The sequence below is a fragment of the Strix uralensis genome, chromosome 16, assembly GCF_047716275.1.
Source record: "Strix uralensis isolate ZFMK-TIS-50842 chromosome 16, bStrUra1, whole genome shotgun sequence".
Taxonomy (NCBI): domain Eukaryota; kingdom Metazoa; phylum Chordata; class Aves; order Strigiformes; family Strigidae; genus Strix; species Strix uralensis.
In genome coordinates, this window is record NC_133987.1 from 8,200,970 (window position 1) to 8,221,817 (window position 20,848).

At 35.7% G+C, this 20,848-nt stretch overlaps 1 protein-coding gene across 4 annotated transcripts in view; it reads right to left on the reverse strand.

Annotated features, from left to right (window-relative positions):
• The window catches only part of SDK1 (sidekick cell adhesion molecule 1), a 417,651-nt gene that overhangs the window by 288,022 nt on the left and 108,781 nt on the right, over window positions 1–20,848 (reverse strand). For all 4 annotated transcript variants that reach the window (XM_074886027.1, XM_074886028.1, XM_074886029.1 and 1 more), the window contains 2 exons: window positions 6,399–6,558; window positions 653–759 (listed from right to left, as the gene is read on the reverse strand). In XM_074886027.1, the coding sequence (XP_074742128.1) occupies window positions 653–759; window positions 6,399–6,558 (267 nt within the window). The remainder of the gene's footprint in view (window positions 1–652; window positions 760–6,398; window positions 6,559–20,848) is intronic.

Genomic DNA, 20,848 nt, shown 5'->3' on the forward strand with positions numbered 1-20,848 from the left:
TTAACTAGTACTCCTGAGAAAATCAATTTAACATTTCCAAATGGAAGTTAGATATCAAATCAGAGGTCAACTCAAAAATTCTGCATAGTCCAAACTAAAGCGGTACAACCATTGGAGGGTTTGGTTCAGACAGATGTGGAGAACAGACTTTTAAAGTTCCGTTAGCAAGGTTTTCATTGTGAAACAACTGCTTATTTTGTATTGCAAGGATTATGATCTGAAATCTTCATGAAGCTATCTGTACCAAACAGTTTTCTTCCAGATATCCTCTACTGTCCTCTGGGCTCTTTTTCTGTTGTTATTTTGATTGATTGTTTGTTTTGTGCTCTACAGCCTTTCTTGATCCCTGTGCATTCAGGGAAAGGTATAATAGTTTTCTCATGCTACAGCTATCTCCAAATGATCTCGTTTTGATGGCTTTGAAAAGCTCAAAGGTTGTTCTAAAGACTTAACGTTGCACCACTTCGAACTGTTTCCCAGAGAATAACTAGGGTAAGTGTGAAACTTCCTGTGATGCAATAATTTTAAAACTTATTAAATATGATATCTAATAACTTTTCAGACTAGCAAATATTATTGGTATGTTGTGTTTTTACCCAGAAAAAGAATTAGTTAGCTAATGAATCACAGAATAAGTTCCATTCAAACATACATGCCACTTGAACTTCAGATCTTCTTTGCAGCAATGCCCCCATCCTGTTCCGTACGACGCACTGATAAAAGCCAGCATCAGACCTCTGCAAAGCTGGGATGGTGTACCTGGAAGACAGAAAGCAGAATTGCAGTGCACTTCTTAAAGGTTGAGCAGCGCTACTTTATGTGGCATTTTTTATTTCTCCACTAACATTTTACACATTGTCTCAAAAGCTTATTGTATTTTTTCTTACAAAAAGCATTCTCATACAATCTCTGGCCTTTGACTACAATAATGTCTGTACTATACAGAAGAAAAAAAATACTTGAAATGCATAAAATATCTTTCAGTCTTAAGATCTATATTTGATAAATACTAATTAGTTCTCCACATATTCTCTTGAAATATTGACTTAAATGTTTTCCTCGGTTTTATCTACCCTCATTCATAAGGCAAAGGTGCTGGTAATTTGTTCAGAGGTGGCACAAGAAGACTGCAATCTAAATGTAGGCATTAGGAAGACTTGCAAGAAATATCAAAGCTTTCCAATGAAAAAAAAGATGGTTATTACACTGTGTGACCACTGTAACTCAGAAGAATACTGGAAAAGACACAGTGCACTGTACGTTGTATTTGTTCTGCCCTTCACTACGCTTAAGAAGTCACTTAGTCCACTAATGCTCACCTTCCTCATTCAACTGTATCTGATTACTCAACATGAAAATGAGCTGATAGGCACAGTTTTAATGTGAATAAAACACATGAATAATATAGATAATCCTGCATTAAACAAACATTAATCAAAGCTCATATTCCCCCGGTCACCTTCTGGAGATATTATGGTAGGATTAATGAAAGTCTTTATGAAAAGATAAGAAAAAAATAAAACTGCTGAATTTTAATCTTCAAAATTTAATTCCACTAAAAAAAACCATCTCTTCTCATACTCACATATACTATACACACCCACAGAACTTAGTATCTGAACAGGATCAGACAGCATAAAAACAAAGGAGGTAGAGGAAATCTAGTTTAAGTGATAAATGAAGACTATAATCACTGCGTTATAATTACAAATACTCTATAGCAAATAGGTCAGTCAACCAAATAAAGTGAATTAAAACAGAGCCCACTACCACAGACAATTTTTATCAATCTGCTGTGATTCCTCACAGACCCTGGCTTCCTAAGTCTATGAGTTGTGGGCAGTTGTGTTGTCTGCCTAAGCTGGCTCCTCGTGACCTCCTTTGGAGCAACTGGCAAATTTTCTCCAGTGATTATGACAATTTGTACTGGGAAGATAAGGGAGACTCAAAACAGCACTCTCTTTGGGAATAGTAAACCTGAAAATCAGCACACAAATACTTGCTGGCCAGTGAGTATGTAACTCTGAATTAGCCATGTTCCCTCTTGCCTGATGTGTATACCATAGGAAATACAGAGAAAACAGGTGAAAATACAAGGCATAGGATAGAAATCAATAGGACATAAGGCTTCCCTAGTTCCTTACAGAATAATTTCCTTCTCTGCCAGGCAGATGATTGCTGCAAAATATCGTTACAAAAAAAAACAAAAAAAAATTTGAGGATTCTGACAAACAAATATTGACAGTTCATTTTTACAGTTCATTTTACCAAATAGTTTATAGCTTAACAAGCTTTTCTTCCTCCCATGAAGATTTAGTATGATACTTGGCTAATATTTATTCCTCTGCTTGTCTATTAAATAGAGCCAAAATTAAAGGCTCCTCTCTTTGGTATTCATTTGTACTAAGACAGTAATGTAGTTAGTTTTTCTGCCACTGGGACAAAACAACTGTATTAGGTCAGAAGTGTCCCACTTTTGTTTTCTTTTCTGAGTTATTAATGTTTCAGTAGGAAACACTCTTAATATGTTGCCCAAAGAAAAGAAAATATTTTAAAAGTTTACAGTGAAAATCCCATCTACCTTGGAAATTCCAAGGCAGCCCAGACCTACTGAGTAGCTGACTTCTCAGTGGACCTACTGGGTAACAATGTGCAGGTAAGGTAAGCAAAATTACAAGTAAATAACAAAAGTGAAAGAGATATAACACGTTTAGGTTATTTGAAACTAACTTGAAAACTACAAACCTGGGCAAGAGATAAATATTCATGGAATTTCTAATTCTCTGTTTATAATTTTAGTCTTTATGCACCTCCTATGTCTGATTAATTTTTTTAAATATATTTTTCTATTGACCTAACAGTCAGAATATTGCTTTTTGTGTTATGCTTTCACCATTCTACTTCTTTTCTGGTATGCAAGAAGGGATACAAATAGTGCTTTCTAAATTCAGAATAAGACTTTCTTCAGTAAATGAATTTATATCAAAGGTTAATACAATTTTTTACAGTGACAAGACATAATTTTGTTTTAATTTTGTCTAGAGTCTAACTTTCAAGATAGAACATCTTCCCATTGTCTAGATGCCAGGAGGCTACTTAAGGTTTCTGGGGATCTGTGCAAATACTTTAGAAAGTCAGACCAGACCATTTCTCTGTTTTGAATGGTACAGACAACCAAAAACGGACTGTTTAGAAAGTTTCCATAGAAAGATGTAAAGCAACAAATATAAAAGAAACCTTCAAGGGAAGTCATCCAGAGCATAACATGCTCCATCACTAGGATTGCAATGAGTTTAAGGATGAAGTGATATCAAACACCTAAGGAGAAATGCTAGCTAACACATTTCATTCCTAATTTCAAATTTACACCCTCATTTTAATTTTAAATGCTCTAAGAGTCAAAAGTGAACCTACAGGCTACAAGTTTTTAATAGACATAATTGTGAAGACAGAATTAAAACCAAATGTATTTTATTAGATAATCATATAACTTACTAGCTACTCAAATTTTCTAACAAGGGATGCATCAATTTATCTAACTTTTTATACAGAATAAAATTGAAACATGTCCAATGTTAAAAACACAAACATAATAATCAGATACTTTTAAATAGTTTGGTGAGGAAAGTGTACTGCTGCTTGGACATAATCTGTTTCTTAAATTCAAATAATTTAATATCTTCAGGCCACAAAAACACATATGGAAGACACACCTGGTCCAGAACTTAATTCAAAGGAAAACAAAGGAAAAAAAGAAAAGAAGGAAGTTACTGCCTGAACTTTTAGAGTCTTAACTTACAGATATAACCAAAATTGCTACTGCAGTCAGCAGTATTGATTTGTTTTCTTTACATATATCTCAGATCACAAAGAATTTATAAGGTTGTTTTATAAATTCTTAATACAAGCCAGCGTATGCACAGTCACTATAAAAGCCAGGCTGTGCACAAAATCAGCATCGTTATACAAAGAAAAGCTGTTCATTCAGGGTCACCAATGTCAAAATGCAAAGACTCCAATTAGTTCTTTACTCACTTGGTGTATTATAAGCTTTGAATATTTTCATCCCGTTACAATATAGACATTACTTTAACTGAGACACACTAACTAATATCAATTACTAAAAATTTTTGATTGATGATTCAAATTGCAGCGGAAGTCACTTACAGAGGAAAGATTCATGCATTTAAACAGAGTATTTACCCAAGAGAACTGCAGAGCAAACTATTATGGGGTCAAAGTTTAAATTTTGCAACTGGAATTTATATGTCTAAGCATATCTTTTCCTTGCTTTCATTCATCCTAATGCACCTATGCCATATAATCCCTTTCGGAAGCTTAAAGCTTTGCATTTCTATAGAATCAAAATCCTGTTTGCCTTATCTCTGACTGTGGTATAGCAGTAGTACCAGGGCTGCAACTTCTAAATTAATATTTTCTATCAATGTTATTTTATTATTATAAACCAGTAGTTTCCTATCTTCTTAATCACCTCTGCAGCAGATGTTTTAATTAGAAATAGAAAAGAACAACATAAAAAATGTAAAATTAATAATTCTAGCTTGTATCATGACCTGACATTCACTAGACTAAATTAAGTCCAATGATAAGAAACAAGGTACTGTATACAGATACGTAGACATACTGCTTGGGAAAGGTGTTCCAACACACTGATTCTAACTTATACTGCAATACAAGTAAAATTATGATTTTATATTAGGATGTGCACTAATTTAAGAAATACCATGGCATTCTGATCTTAGTTTCAAAATGTCACACATTGTTCTTATTCAGGTTTCTTCTCGTATCATGAAATATAAGTCTCTCAGTGACTAGCACATCTACAAACTTGAGTTCTAACCTTTGCTTTTTGTTGATTCCATGTTCATGTGTTTTGTTCTCCCACACCATTTCTTTGTCTTACTTTCTCAGCACCTTACGTGGTTAAGAGCTGTTGTCAGCTCCTTCTACCAAGAAACTACAACAGAGTCTGCTGGTTTTGATCAAAACAAGTGGCATTTACACCAAGTGACGCTCAAACCTTCTGTGCTTAATTGTGCTATTAGAGATTATTTTCTAGAAAGTATTCACAGATCTCTTTTATGTGTGTGTATGGCTCATTTTGAGGTATCAACGTATCTCAAGGCTTGAAAACAGCAACCATTAATAGATATCATTACTCAGGAGTAAGTGGTCTCATCAGAATCAAAAGTCTTTAATGTCTAGGAAAGTTCACATACAACTGTATGTTTGGTTGGAAACATAGTTGCTAAATGACCCAAAAAAGTTTTAAAATGCTATTTAAGGGACTTTTTTCCCTACTGCTCTGTAAATGTAAATAATATTGAAAATATAACTGATGTTAGGTTACAGTTTTGAAAATCTTTAAGAAAAGTAATTATGGACTACCTTGTGTAACAGTATAGAGCTTTGTATCATTATCTCCACTTTTATACTAATCTATACTGTAATTTCTGTCTATAATGATGGAGCACAATTTTTCCCTACCTTAAGTAACTTTTGTAACTATAAAAGTTCAGTATTTAGCTTGGTTTGCTAAAGATACAAGTGTTATACAAGGGCTCCTTCTGTCACATATCCACCCCTCATAACTTCTGAATTTGCTAGGTAATTTCAACAAAATTTGAAAGCAACAAGTAAGTTACATAAATACTAAATTTCTATAAGGTTATAGAAATTGCCAGTTGCATAGGGGAGATCCAGTTAATGCTCCCATTAAAGAAAAGCAGAGAAAATTTAGCTGTTTTACTCTTTGCTATTTGGCCAGCCATCTGCTGCCTATCAGCAAAAATGTAGCTGTGATTAACCACAGTATGGTTTTTCTCTTGCTTGATGGGTTGAATGGGGAGGGAGTCAGTGAGGTCCTGGGAGCAAAGTGCCTAATCATAGAAGAATAGTTTGTTAAATTGCTAGATTAATTTTCACATTCTCAAAAGTGAAACCAAAAGTTTTCATATACTATTTAAGATAGACCCCATTCTTCTAGATCTTATGGGAAAGATTAGTCCCACTGAGCTCAGCTTTGTTCAAGGATGAGTAGCACATCATGTGTAACATCTAGCTAAGGAATACACCTGCTGTTTATTACAGATACATGTAAGATTACACCTCCAGCAAAAAGTATTTTTGGTAGTTTAAAATTTTATGTTAGGACCCTTGTTTTAAAGTGAGAAGTATCATTTTTAGCAAAGGAGATTCCCTCATAGAGATGTTATTTTACAAAAACCAGTCTTCTTTCATAATAAAAAAACATTCTCAATGTATCAGTATCTACAAAGTTGTTTTGAGGTATTGGTAATTTAGGGAGGTGTGTTTATTCTGGGGTTTTTTTGCAATTACATTTGGAGAAGGCTATTTATTATATAGCTTTTATTTACTTATATTCACTGGAGTAGGCGGTTATTTCACTGTCATTGTGTAACCACTTAAATTCCAAGGGCCAGCTGCCTTCGGCAAGGCACGTAAGTACAAGTCGATTTCCTTCCAAGTGTATCTGGGGCAAGCCTGGTTCAGTCTTGAAGTATGGTGCAACATCATCTGAAATACAAACAGAAAATGGTTTTATAAGCTATTTAAGTGAGTATAGTATAAGCCACCGATATTTAGCTCATTTCTTCTCAAAATGGCCATCGTAAAACAAGAGACAACATGATTCAGTAGTTAAGGCTTACACTGTCGTATTCATAATTAAGCTTCATTTTTAGAGGCAGAATTCACAAAATCTTGATAACCTTAGTCATTGGAACTTGTTTAGAAGAGAAGTGCCCACTCAGACAAGCTTTTGTCCATGTTTGTTGTTTATACATATGAGAATTTCAGCACTGTCTGCTGTGGCAGGCAGTGAACAGCCCTACTGGCTTTTTTTCCCCCCTCTCCTCTGTGAGGATTAAATCCACTCAAAGCTTTTTTTTTTTATTTCTTGAATAGAAACCAGAAGAGTAATCTTGGATAGAAATGATTATCACAGCAGGAGAAGTCTCAGGGTAAATGAAGAATTTTGATAGAAAAAAGAGTTTAGAAAAAAAACACTCACAAAATCGCAAGATTAATGTGTTTTTCAACGTTATTGCCAACTAAAATGTTTTAAATTATATTACCTGAAACCACTAACAGATTTTGAATTAGGGTACTTCAATAATGTTCAAGGGTCACATGCAGTCTCAAACACTTGTTCTCCCGTGGATCACAAATGCTCAAAATACTCCAAGCAGCAAAATTCTCAACCAGTAAATTGCCAAAGCTCCACTCAAATGCAGTTTTATTACAAGTCTACACCTGCTGGACACCCGCCCCTTGCCACCTCTGGATGATGAAGGTTTTCACACTTTCCATGTCAAATTTCTACTTGTAACTATGTAGGAACTACAGACTTAATCTTAGAAGTTTACAAATACCTTGTATAATCAAAACTAACATGTTTATGTATACATATAAAACACACAAGTTACATTCAAAGTCAGGGATTTAATACAAAATATGGAAAAATATTCAATAGGTAGACGTTACTGCACTCTGGTTTTTAGGAGTGTAGTGTGTGTGTGCATATTTTATACATAAAATAAAGAAAAAATATATATACATGTCCCAGTGCAAGTAACCATTCAGTTAAATTGCTAATCTTTCTTTTAAAACTTATTTTAGATTAAGCTCAGCTATTTTTATACTTGTTATTTGAAGAATTTAAGCTATCTTTTACAGTTTATGGGGAAGTGAACTCATGTACTATTCAAGGTTGTCTGAAATTTTGGAATCCACAGGTCACATACTATAATTTTTCATAGTTGATAGCCACAAGACAGCAACCACACACACTGGGGAAGAAGGAGCTCCAGCCAAGGGGTGTCAGTGGCTTTCAAGGTGCCCTCACGTTCCACTGAAGACTGGAATGGCAGTGGGTATGCAGCTTGGCCTGGTGATGTCAACCTCTCTAAGCCCTTATCTTTCGCTTTGCCTCTTATCAGGGAATTTTTATTACTTAGCAGACCACATGGTGCCACAGACTCATTATCAGCCTAATCGTACAGTCCCAGGGTAGCAGCTGCGCTTCAGCTGAGTGTGGTCAAGGAGTCACAGGTTGACTGTTGCCAAACTATTTGCTACAATTGGCTATAAAGTTGAACATCAGCTGCATACACAATTGATGATTTGCATGGACAAATTGTCTCCCTAGTTTTCAGAATTTAACTTCAGAAAGCTGTAATTATTTCTGCAGAAAAAAAGCACATCATCATCAACTTATAAACTATCACATAAATCTGACCTAACAAACTGAAAACTAAACTAAAACAAACTAAAAAGCTTCATTTTTTTATAAGACCCTTTTCTGATTTGTAGCATTTTAAAATGCTGCAATGCTAATTTGAAAACCAAATTGATTAATGGCTAGTGCAGATCAGTAATATTTCTATAAATTGATATACAGGTAGCTATGTATGAGAACATATGAGAACATAGGAACAGTTCCAAACTGGCAGATAGTGCCAGGCAAACCAAAGATGTTTTTTTGCACTTCTCCACTCTATTACATGACTGAGATTATATCCTGCAAAGCTGCTTTTTTTTTTTTTTTTTAATGACTGCAAATATTGTGAAGAAGTCTTATCTCAATTCCCATTTTCTCCTAACTAGTAAAATCAACAAATATTTTAAAACTTTATAAAGAAAAATTCGTCAGAGTTAGATGGTGTTAGTGTGAAATACAGTTATTTTATACCCAGAGCAAAAAGCAATTTTTTACAAAGATATTTCTAGGCAAGTGAGGAAATGTTAAATCCTCTCAAGAGGCTTCACATATACTTTGGGGAGTCTCCCAAAGGAGTTATGAGACAGACATTCGACCCTTGCAAGGTTAAAGTTGTCAGGCTTCCTCTAGAGATGAAAAGACAGTGGCAGGGAGTGCTGGTATGTAGGGGAAGGAGTTGTAACAGAGTCCAATTGGTAAATTGAAATGATTAGTGCCAAGTCCCCTGAAAACAATGACATTTACCTGCTAGTATATAGAGGCTCATGAAATGAGCTTGTTAAACTCTTCCTTCTTGAAGAAAGTTGAGACATCCAGGGAGATTACAATAAAACTGGTATCTGCACTATAAACCTCTGAGTAATTTGTTGATCCTGTTTTTCAGTGATTTAAAGACTCAAGCAGTATAACCTCTTTCATTATTTCACTCTGAATTACCCACTTACTCCTTCTAACTTATGTCTTTCCAAGAAAAGATTATTTATTTGAAAGACAAAGACTGCTGCCCACAAGTCTGTCATTCAGCCCTACATTTCCCACTCAACTATTCCAAACCCAGTGATGCTGCAACCCACTCAGAGCTATCTCCCATTTAAAGTATCACAATCAAGCTGGTATTACATGAAAATGATTCTCAAAACTCAATCCAATTTTGGTAGAAGCTAAAATTTAATAGACCTATGGGAATATTTTTATAAAGAATATAGCATGCTTTATAAATTACCCCAGCTCTCTGGAAGATTTACTTAAACCCTTGAAGTAATTTTATCTTCTAATCTTTTATTCCTGACTTTCTCATCAATCACATACCATCAGTTTATCAAATTCAATTATGTAATCAGAGCTCACTAAATATGCACTGAAAGCAGAAATGAAAATAAAATACTGAGCAAAGATTCCATGAAAAGAGGTAGCAGTAAAGCTTTGATGACTTTGGCATTTCTTCAGCACAGTGCTGCTCACACCTCAGACACATGATCAAAATGGTGCTGCACCCTGAGCTTTACATCTTTACGCTGTAATGGAAAGCAGAATTTTAAACCAGACCTACAAGGACAAGTTCGGTTGTTACAGAGCATCCCAGAGTAATGGGAAAATTGGTAGGAAAAATGAAAGCCATCTCAGGAAAAAAATTGTAGGACTGGAATAAGTGGTTAAGGGATGGAAGATAAGGGGGTTGTTTAATAGGTATAAGATACTTGCACTTTATTAATTAAATACAGGAAGGGCTCACCATAAGGCTAACCTTATCCAACCAAGTGTTTAGAAGCCATGAGAACATCTCAGTTTTTTTCTCCTGAAGGATGGAGCAAAAAGCTAATAAAAAGCCTTTCTGAGTCCTAGAAACAGGAATAATAAAATACTAGAATTAATATTCTTAGCTAAAAATAGTTTTCTGCTTACAAAAAAAGCAAGCATTCATGCTATACCCTGTTGCTTTCTTCTAAATGCTAAATGTGTCAATGCTTCCAGCCTCTCTGGCTCTTCAGCTACGCTGATTTAAAAATAATAAAAAAATTATCTGAGTTGCAAGGAGGAGTGAAAGGATGGCACATATATGCAGCTTCTACAAATTTTCATTAAGACTGCTTACCAAATTCACTAACATTCTGACCAGTATCCTTAACAGGATGGTGCAGATTTATTTTTATGTAAATCTCAAGAAAAAATAGAATTGAATATGCCAAAATTATCTGGAAATTTGCTCTAAAATATGTCTGCTTTGCTTTTGTGCATCATTAAACTGCAAGAGTTCCATTATACCGCCAGGTTAGCCCATCTATTTTCTTTCTTTGGTACGTGCAAAGCTTAGATGGATTTTATCTCCAAATATAGTTTCAGGACCTAATTCAACAATGCCCGTACACTTTTGTTTGGATTAATGCCGACATTTAAATACAAAACTGGTGCTGTATGCAATTGTTATCTACTTTGGGCTTCTCCCCAGCCCTAGCAGACAAGATGCATCACAGAATAGCTGAGAGCTCACTCATACTCTATATTCTCCCTGAAAATCATGTTCAGGCATGAATTTACAAATACAGTCTGTAAGAGGAGAGGACAGTCTGACTGTACAGCTTTGTACTGTATGGAATGAAAACAAAAATTCCAAGAGTTGCTACTCATTAGTTAACCATGGAACCTAATCTCGTAAGGAGAGTGTGAGTCAACATGACTTCAGAAACTGAGGAGAGTATCATCTCCAGGACCTCAAACATACTCTCTAATAAACACATTAACAAAGTTTGGCTAATGATTCTTAGCCCTCCAACAGTTTACAACTGTAAAATACATAAAGCAAAGTCAGATTAAATAGATTGTTCAGTTATTACAGAGTGCTACAAGATCTTGAAAGCAGTCTTGCAGTCCTATCCCTCAGGAATTCATACATTTTAACTGAAGATGCAATTTGATGTTGTTCTCTATCCCCCTGAGAGAGGAAAGTTACCACACTCCAGGGAAGTACCACATCACCTTCATCAGTAAAAAGCACTGCAAATACCCTGTTAAAATCTCAGCATTTTTTTTCCTCCAGAAATGTTGGATAATGACAGTTACAGGTAAAATCACATGCTCACATCTTGAGAAAATCAGTTACTTTAGTTCTGAACACACACAGCAGAAGAATAAGGTAGTGAGTGCAGAGAACAGGTTAAGAGATCCTCACTGCCACTGCTATTTGTCTTTGTTATGTATCTCTACTTTTAAGTCATTTTTAGGTAAGCCAATATTGAATATTAGAAGTAGATTAACCTGTTCATAAATCAGCAAGTCAGAGCAAATACAGCTCAATCACTAACAAATATCATTTGAGCAGCTGTCTTTCCATTGCTCAGTTCACTCAACAGATATAATACTGAAAATATATTTTTGACTGAGATATATTTTTCAGTAAACCCAAACAAAAATACATTAGTATATTAAAAACCACACCTATATTGATTTTAGCTTATTAGTGCCTAGTCAAAGCATGATGCACATCACCCCTTCTTCATATGCATATCTACAGCTACAATCAACTGACAAAAAAAACCCCAACATAATATCTCTGAGGAATTTTCCAGGAAAATGAGACTAGATAAATAAATTACCTACAGAGGCTGAACAATCAGCTCATGAGAAGTGCAACAATACAGAAATGCTTTTGCTCTCACTGTTTGCAAGGAAAAGGGATGTGAGCCATCTTCAGGTAGGTTAATGAGAACTGCCATAAAAAGAGTATTTTAAAAGATCCGTCTAGGGGATTGAATGCATAACACAAAAGTATAGTTAAATTAAAAAGGAAACTAGAGTCAGGAAACACAGACTAAAGAGAAGAAGAATCTTTCCGGTAATCCAAAGGAAGTAGGTACAACTATGGACAGCAGAATCCCACCCAGAACAGATTAAAGTTCATCTGTGACATTCACAAGCTGATGCTTCAGAGCACATACAGCTGAGTACGAGCTGCTCTGCACTGACTGACAGCTGATAACTGCAACCTTCTGGGGAACCAGGACCATTTTCTTCTTATTCCCAGCTTGAATATGGAAAAGATTTTTCTTTTTTTCCTTTTCAAAAGGATCTTTTAATCTTATTATCTTAGTTCCTGATATGCAGGCATACATGTGCTAGCTCTGGATGCAAGTTGTATTCTCTTGTGGAAATGAACTTCAGTAGCTTATATGGCATAAGAATTAGGAAGTATTACATAGTAAATCTTGGGAAACGTACCAGGAAGTCAGATTGAACTCAGATATATTTGAATCAATCTTCTTTTGAATTCAAACCTTCTAAAATGCATTTGTGAGATGCTGTGAAAGTTATTATATGATCTATTCATAAACTGTCAACAATGTCAAACATATGTTAGAGCATTCAGTCACTTTAACTGTATTGATTTGCAGGAAGGCTATTCTACCCAAAATATTGGATATTTGAGATTCAAATTTTCTTGGTTGGAAGTGTGACATAAATCACCAAGTACAACAATTAAATTTAAATTGGATTTTACTACCTCATTCTAAGCCTGGATTTGAAAGGACTGATGCATCATAGTGAATATTTCATTAAAATATCAGGTTATTTTTCAAATATACTGCCATAGTTAAGAATTTTCACACAATGGTATAAAGCATTCTCTTAAAGTGGGTTTCCTGAACTTTTATCAAAGACGATATCTGATTTTATGCTGGAGTAATATTGAAGCAACTGTATTTAAATCAGTCTTTCTTCCTCAGTTTCGTAAGTCAAGTAAATGAGCCCACACTACTCATTTTTCTCCTCCTATTGATACAAAAGATAACCTGCTTGTTGGATACCTCGACTACAATCTCTAAATGCAAATACAGTATCAGCTAAGGTTGATGGATAGTGCTTTTAAAGGTTTAATTGGGGATGGAATTAAATTGTTTTAGGACTCAGCAAGTTCTGCGAGGAAACCTACATATTTCTAGAATAAGTGACATTTATTTCTTTTAAATGTACAGTCACTGGGAGACAAGATTTCAATGGTAGCATTTTTTACCTTGAATAGGTCAAACAACTAATTGGCACGTTAGTTATTGGGCAATTGCCAATCATATATTTGATTTGGATGGAAGAAATATTAAACTTAAGATTGCATACCTGTTGCACGCTATCCCAAGAGGAAAACTAAACATTCTGTAATGTATAGTTATGATTAGCTTTCAAGAATTCAATAGAATAGGAGTCCCAAGTGGCAAAAATGAGTGCTTCAAACTGATAGTTAAGTAGATTTAATTAAAAATTCTTTTTTTTTTCCTTAATTGAAGCATCAGTTCTCTATACCAGAATCACCTAAACGGCAATTCAGATTCCATTTTGCTTCTAAGCTCCTCATTTCTTGATACAAAAAGATCAAATGTTTTTCCCAAATCTTGACTAATACATAGTACTCTTTAAAAGAACAAACATCATAATTCATTCCCTTAGAAACATCTACAACTCTTAAGATACACACCACAAAATGACTTGTTATAAGAAAACCTGTTTTAATATTTCCAACCTTCCTACCTTGTTTTAAGACACAAACATTTCCTGTTATATCTCTCAACCTTCTTCCATTTTTCCCTACAGCTTTAGATGAACCACAATAATATATTTGCATGTTATGCTGAGAAAAAACAACAGAAAAAAGCTAGAGCAGTTCTTTTATGATAAAAAAGGAAATCTTAGTATCACCAGTTACTTAAAAGTCCTTAAACATAACCTATTCTTTGCATTCATAAAATCTACTGCCTCACACTCTATCCTCTATTTAAAGACCATCTTTTCAATCACTACAGGATCCCTTCTTGAAGAAGAATTCCCTTTTGAGAAAAGATTTCTTGAGTTTTATTAGAAACACTCAAAACAGAACTGAAAGGAGGAGAGCCCACAAAAGCACAAAAGAGTTTTTACAGGACCTTGATTCTGACAGTAAAAAAGACAGCGGTTGGCAACATCACTCCATCTAAAATTCAACATAAAACTGTTTTGGTTATCTCCAAATACACTGCAAAAAAATTTCCCACATCCAATTGTAGCATTTTTTTCTTAAAATTGATTTCTTTAGCAGGCCAGCCAAGGAGGAAAAAAAGAATAAAAAAAAAAAAAGAGAGTTGATATCATTTTCACTGAGCCTCAAGCAGCGCCTGATGTATTAACCTAAAGTCTCACTAAGGTTTCCTTTTCCCATTTAATTTCTACACCTCATGTTTTAGTTTCACTTTCTGACCTCCTGCAATACTTCAGTTGAGTCAGGGCAAAAAAAAAAAAAAATTGGTTTGTTATAAATCAGAAGGCAATCACAATTCATAGTTTCATGAATTCATGGAACATCTGCTGTAAGATTAAAAATCATGAAGCTACAGATTATGTTCTTAAGTTACGTTTAGTGTAGTTTATCCTCAAAAAAGGCTGCAGAATTATTTTTTGAAATATTCATGAGGGTATCTTCAAGAAAGCTACAAATATACTGAGAGAAAAAGGCATGATAAAGTACAAAGTGGGGAAATAAAAGAGAACCCATTAACTATCAAAACCAAAACAAAACCTCCGAAGAAACCTACAACCTCTCTGGGCTGAATTTGGTATCAAAGCATAACCTCCACACTTTTTATAGTCTCTTCATATCTAGTGATTTTTACAGAGACTTGTGGGGCTCTCAAGGAAGTAAGTTGTTACTGTTTAAATCTCGGCACACACCAGGTGGAAGGCAGAACTACCTTACAGAATGAGAATCCAAATATAGCAGGATTTCCTTCATTATTTTAACTGCAAAGGAAGCTACTGTTGTTATGACATAATCTAATATCTCCAACTACTGTAGGGCCAGTCTGAGCACACTGATACCCATCCATCAATATATATCCACTAAATATTCCAACTTACACCAGGACGAAGGCAGGATGAAACCCTACAGAACATTTAACAGAACAGAAAAGATAAAAACATAAATGTGCTTTCCACGAGTTCATCCTTGGTATAAGAGGCATTCTCGGTGGGTTATTTTGTAGAACATTAATTAAATGAAAAAAGTAAACAGCTGACAAGTGTCTGGAAGTACCAGAACAGGAACATGAGTGCAGCAGAAGGAAACAATGGCACAGCAAAGGTACCGCCAGTCTTGAAAGCCATGTAAGGCCACCTATTTATTATTTCAAGTAGAGAATTCTTTCTAAATAGCAAAGCAACTATGAATATCCATAGAAGATATAAACACAGATCTCTTTTGATGAAGGGGACTGAAGGGGAAATGATTCATGCACAAATCTTTGTTAAAAACCAACGCCCTCTCCTTACTGCTATTGTTACTTTGTTTACATGTAACTCTTAATTTTCTTTTTTTGTCCTTTAAACTTGAAAAATGTAAATAGATTTATAAATTGGATAAGGCCTGCTTCAACAAACTCAGTTCAAAGGATCTCAGTGGTGCTACTGAATTCAACGGTGGTAAGCACATGATCATACGCAATACTGAACGGACACAGGATTGTTCATATCCTTATGTGATGCCGAATTAGGACAAAAATGCAATCAAAGCACAGTCTAGAGTTACAGAATCATCAAGGTTGGAAAAGACCTTGAAGATCCTCCAGTCCAACCATGAACCTCACACTGACCGTTCTCAACTCCACCAGATCCCTCAGCGCTGGGTCAACCCGACTCAAACCCCTCCAGGGATGGGGACTCCCCCCCTGCCCTGGGCAGCCCATTCCAATGCCCAACAACCCCTTCTGCAAAGAAATACTTCCTAAGAGCCAGTCTGACCCTGCCCTGGCGCAGCTTGAGGCCATTACCTCCTGTCCTGGCGCTTGTTCCTTGGTTCAAGAGACTCATCCCCCCTCTCTGCACCCTCCTTTCAGGGAGTTGTAGAGGGCGATGAGGTCTCCCCTCAGCCTCCTCTTCTCCAGACTAAACCCCCCCAGTTCCCTCAGCCACTCCCCATCAGACCTGTGTTCCAGACCCTGCACCAGCTTCGTTGCCCTTCTCTGGACACGCTCAAGTCATTCAATGTTCTTTATGGAGTGAGGGGCCCAAAACTGAACACAGTCATCGAGGTGCGGCCTCACCAGTGCCAAGTCCAGGGGTAAGATCCCTTCCCTGTCCCTGCTGGCCACGCTATTTCTGATACAAGCCAGGATGCCATTGGCCTTCTTGGCCACCTGGGCACACTGCTGGCTCATGTTCAGCCGGCTGTCGATCAACACCCCCAGGTCCCTCTCTGACTGGCAGCTCTCCAGCCACTCCTCCCCAAGCCTGTAGCGCTGCTGGGGGTTGTTGGGGCCCAAGTGCAGAACCCAGCACTTGGCCTTATTGAAACTCCTCCAGTTGGCCTCAGCCCATCGCTCCAGCCTGGCCAGATCTCTCTGCAGAGCCTCCCTACCCTCGAGCAGATCAACACTCCCACCCAAAGTTCACGGAACTCAATTGAAATATTCCCATCATCTTAAGCAAACTCCTGAACAGGGACCTAGTTAATGCTTGAGACAGAAACAGAAGCACAAAGTGATCGTTGCAGAGCTCTCAAAGTACCTCATCGTGTAATTTGTGTAGACAGCTGGGCAATACACTCTACATGCAAACAGGGAGATACACCTTTGCGTACTTTCATGCAGAAGAGCAGGCACTAATTGAGGGCCAGATCAAAGGCTCTTTGAAACCCTGACATAAATTGGCTACCTTAATTTTCCCTAATATTGTCACTTATTTCTGCTTTTTTTACACTAAACCCTTTCAGAACTACCCAAGTGGAATTCTTTCACCACCTCAGGGATAATACACATATCTAGAGACTATAGAATTATTTTCATCTATACTGACGAAACACATAATTTTTTCTTGTCAGAATTGGAAGAAACATATCCCTGTTCTTGAAAACATAACTTGGTTTGACACATCTGAAGGAAAAAAAAGGAGTTAGTTTATTAATGTGGATATTTTATTTAATTTTCTTTGGGTTATAAATAAACAGTAAGTTAATACTGTTTTCAGCTTTTGACAGTTCTAATGTTAATTACATGTACTGGATTTTATAAATCAATACTTCTTACATAAAGTGTTATTTAACTTGCCAAGTGTAGCAATAGATCAATGCATTCACTGTTCTTGCTAACGTTGATGGATGACATACATCAAAAGGATATGTAAAGGAAAAATAAAAGATTTATTTGTAAGTCAGACAGGGTTAAACCCCAGTCAGGCAGAGAGGGAACTTAAATAGTGTTTTGAAAATAATGTCATAACTTTATTAAGGTTTAAGAGTTTTTCTTCTTGTTTTGGTATTTTGGGCTTTGGATTTTGGGGGAGTTTTGGTTGGTTGGTTTTTTTGTTGGTTTTGTTTGTTTTTTTCTTTTAATGCCAAGGCCTGAAGGTATCATAAGCAGATGCTCTGCGTACAGAACTATTATATTGACTCTGTGTATCCTGTAGGATGTAGGAGCAATGAATTGCTCGTCCCAAAGTATTCCAATGTTCAGGACACAGTACCTTTGTCTAACCATGATACTTGGTGATAAGAAAAAATAAAATATAGTCAATAATTACTATTTGCAAACATGCTACAGTTAATGTGCTTAAAATTTTAAAGGATGTACAAGTAAAAATTTGATCATAAATCAGATATTGCATTCACTGCACTATGAACTGTAATATAAGAAACAGTTAAAAAATCATTCTAAGAGCTAGTACTAATGTACCCAAACATCTTGAAGAGATATACAGCTCACAGTGTTACTAATATTCAATATTTATTTGTGCCATTTGTAAAGAAGACATTAAGTATGTTAAAATTAGGAAATTCCAAAGACCTGAAAGCTATTACTCTGTATGTAACAACAGCAAATCAATAAAATATTGGTTAAAACCCATTATCAGAAGCGTGGATATATACAGAATGTATAATCATGTACTCAAATAGAAGGGAAAATTGTTTTCCTTCTAGTATGGATAGATTTCTCAGGACAGAAGTAATAATTACACAATATATTATGTCCAAATCACAGAACAGAAAAAAAGTTCTTTTGCATAAAAAATCATCATCAGGAGGAGCTTTTTAAAGTTACAAAATGTTAAGGAATGTAAGCTTGAAGAGTGTTATTCTTTGGAAGTAATTCATGTAATCGTTATATTTTAGTGCAATTTATCTGAGTAGAAAATAAAAAGACATCTCTGTTGTATCACCACAACATTAAATTAAGCACAAGTAGGCTCTACTTCATTAACTTCGTTATTCTGGACAATAGTCATGAGAAGGAATAGGTAATGACTACCGTCTACTAGTTGTGTTAGAACATTTATGAAATAATTAATAAAAAGGAATAACTGAGAGTGGTGAGTCTATGTCAAAGAAAAAAGACCATTTATAAACTTTCCCTCAAACCTGGTTGGAAAAAGATCAAATTCTATTTAACAAAAATTTTTAAAGCAAAAAAATGAAACCACTTAGTCTACTAGCTAAGGCATGTCTTGGAGGACAGTGTAATACCTTTAATGAGACTGCCAATTAATGCAAGGAAAGACAGGAGATCGTCTTCAGAGTTTGAGCATTTTGTTTCAAGTAATCAGGCAAAAGACTTTCCTTCACAAAAACTGCTCTTCTAAATTGTTAAAAGGAGTATGGGCATAAAAGAGAAAGTGGATCAACTGTTTTAGGTAAAGCTTGGCTTTGTAAGTTTGGTAGAATTTTGTGCAAGCCCTCAGTCACCTTAAAGAGATGAGAAAATATTATCCAAGTGAAATGTATGAATTCTGCACATGTAGCCTTTCTGTTCAACTTTAAACAGTAAGTAAACAGTAAGTCAGAAGACAGGAAGAGTCCATGAGTGACTGGCCAAAACATATAACACAGACACTTACCTGAAGAAATACAACATAAAGTTTAGTCTCGTCTCATCTCACTGGTGTATAATATACAAGTTGTCAAAGAAGAAAACAACCACCACACTCCTACATGTTACACTTACTATACTATATCATAATCCTACTCTCATGCAATCCAACTCAGATGCACCTGATCATTTCTGCTGGAGCCTAATCAAATAAATACAGATAGTCTTGCTAAATCCTGCTTAGCAACGCTAAACAGATGAAGAGCGAACCTCTACTCTTCACTTTGAACCTAGACAACCTGACAATAATGAAGATGGATATTCAAAAGGAATATGGAATATGTCTGAACCTCCATTCCTGAGAACTCCTGTATCCTGTAAGAGGTAAGCCCTGGGCAGGTTTACAAGCTCTATAAAATTGCTCACTGGGGGAAACAATCTGCCGACTTAATTCTCTGCAGGGTTTCACAAGTCCCTCCAGTCATCTGTTTCTGCTGTATACATTCACATACATCATCAAGCTGACAATTTAGGAACTGGACCAGATGGATGTATAACCCAAAACAGTGTTGTCTGTTAAATCTAAAAGCTATTCATCAAAATAATTTCTTTTATTAAACTCCGTGGGAGAAAGGGACAAATATAGTTGACGTATTACATGTATTTACCAGGAGTGCATCACAGGACAATACAGACTGAGGTTATTTTCACCAGGCTCCACCAGAGAAAAATGTTGATAGCAGAAATGTTCTTGCTAAAAAAAGCAGATTATTGCAGGACAAAGAAAGCAGGAAAGGGCATCTAAATGCTTTCCTTGAGTAGATAAGGCACGGTATTCTTTTTTCCCCAGAGGAAATAATTACATTCTCTGAAAGGACTGGCAACTTCAAGTTATTTTTAAACAAAGAGCAGTTCTTTGTCTAACATGAGTGCTAACTTGTTTTAGGACAGCAGTGGGTGAGACTAGATCAACAAAGTTAGCTTCACCTTTCACCAGGCACTTAATGCCAACCCAACTGGAAAATGGCCTGGGCTATGTGAGGTTTAAGTTTCACATACGATGCTCACTGCTCGCTCTCTTCTGACTCTTCAATTCCTCACGTATTTAAACACAGGACTAAAATATATCAATGTATATACTTCCTGGTTTTGCAACCTAAAGCTTTACAATAAAATAATTTATCTGAAGTGCATACAAAAACATTCCAAATCTAGCAACAGAAAAAACTTGTACAAACAAATTACAGAAATAGAGTCCTCTAGAAATACCTGGAAAATGGTTTCTTAAATATCAAAAGGGGATTTACAAAAGAAAGGAAAGCCTGTAGCTATTTGCTCAACAGACAAACCCACAGATTTTTATAGATTAATTATTTTGGAGGATGCCACTGAACCAGAACACAGTCATAATCCTTTAGTGATACTCTGATACACTATTGCAAGCAAAACTCATTTTGCAAGTTCTAATTGGAAGGCTGAACACACATGCTGTGGCACAGCAGAAATTAAAGTGATTCCAGTAAGTGAAGTTAGAGGGCAGCCTCCTGGGCACTTTTGTTCTCTTACTTCCAATCATGATGTGAACAAGAGAAAAAGAAGGAAAAAGTGCATGCGATGTAACTGTTCTTATTCTTAAAGGAATTAGCATCTGAATTGCAAAAAATAAGAGAAGAGTTTGGCCCAAATATCATTTAACTTCCTGTGTATATTCCAAATACCCTACCAGTTATTATTTTAAGGGGTTAGCACATAAATACTCCTATTCACACATTTT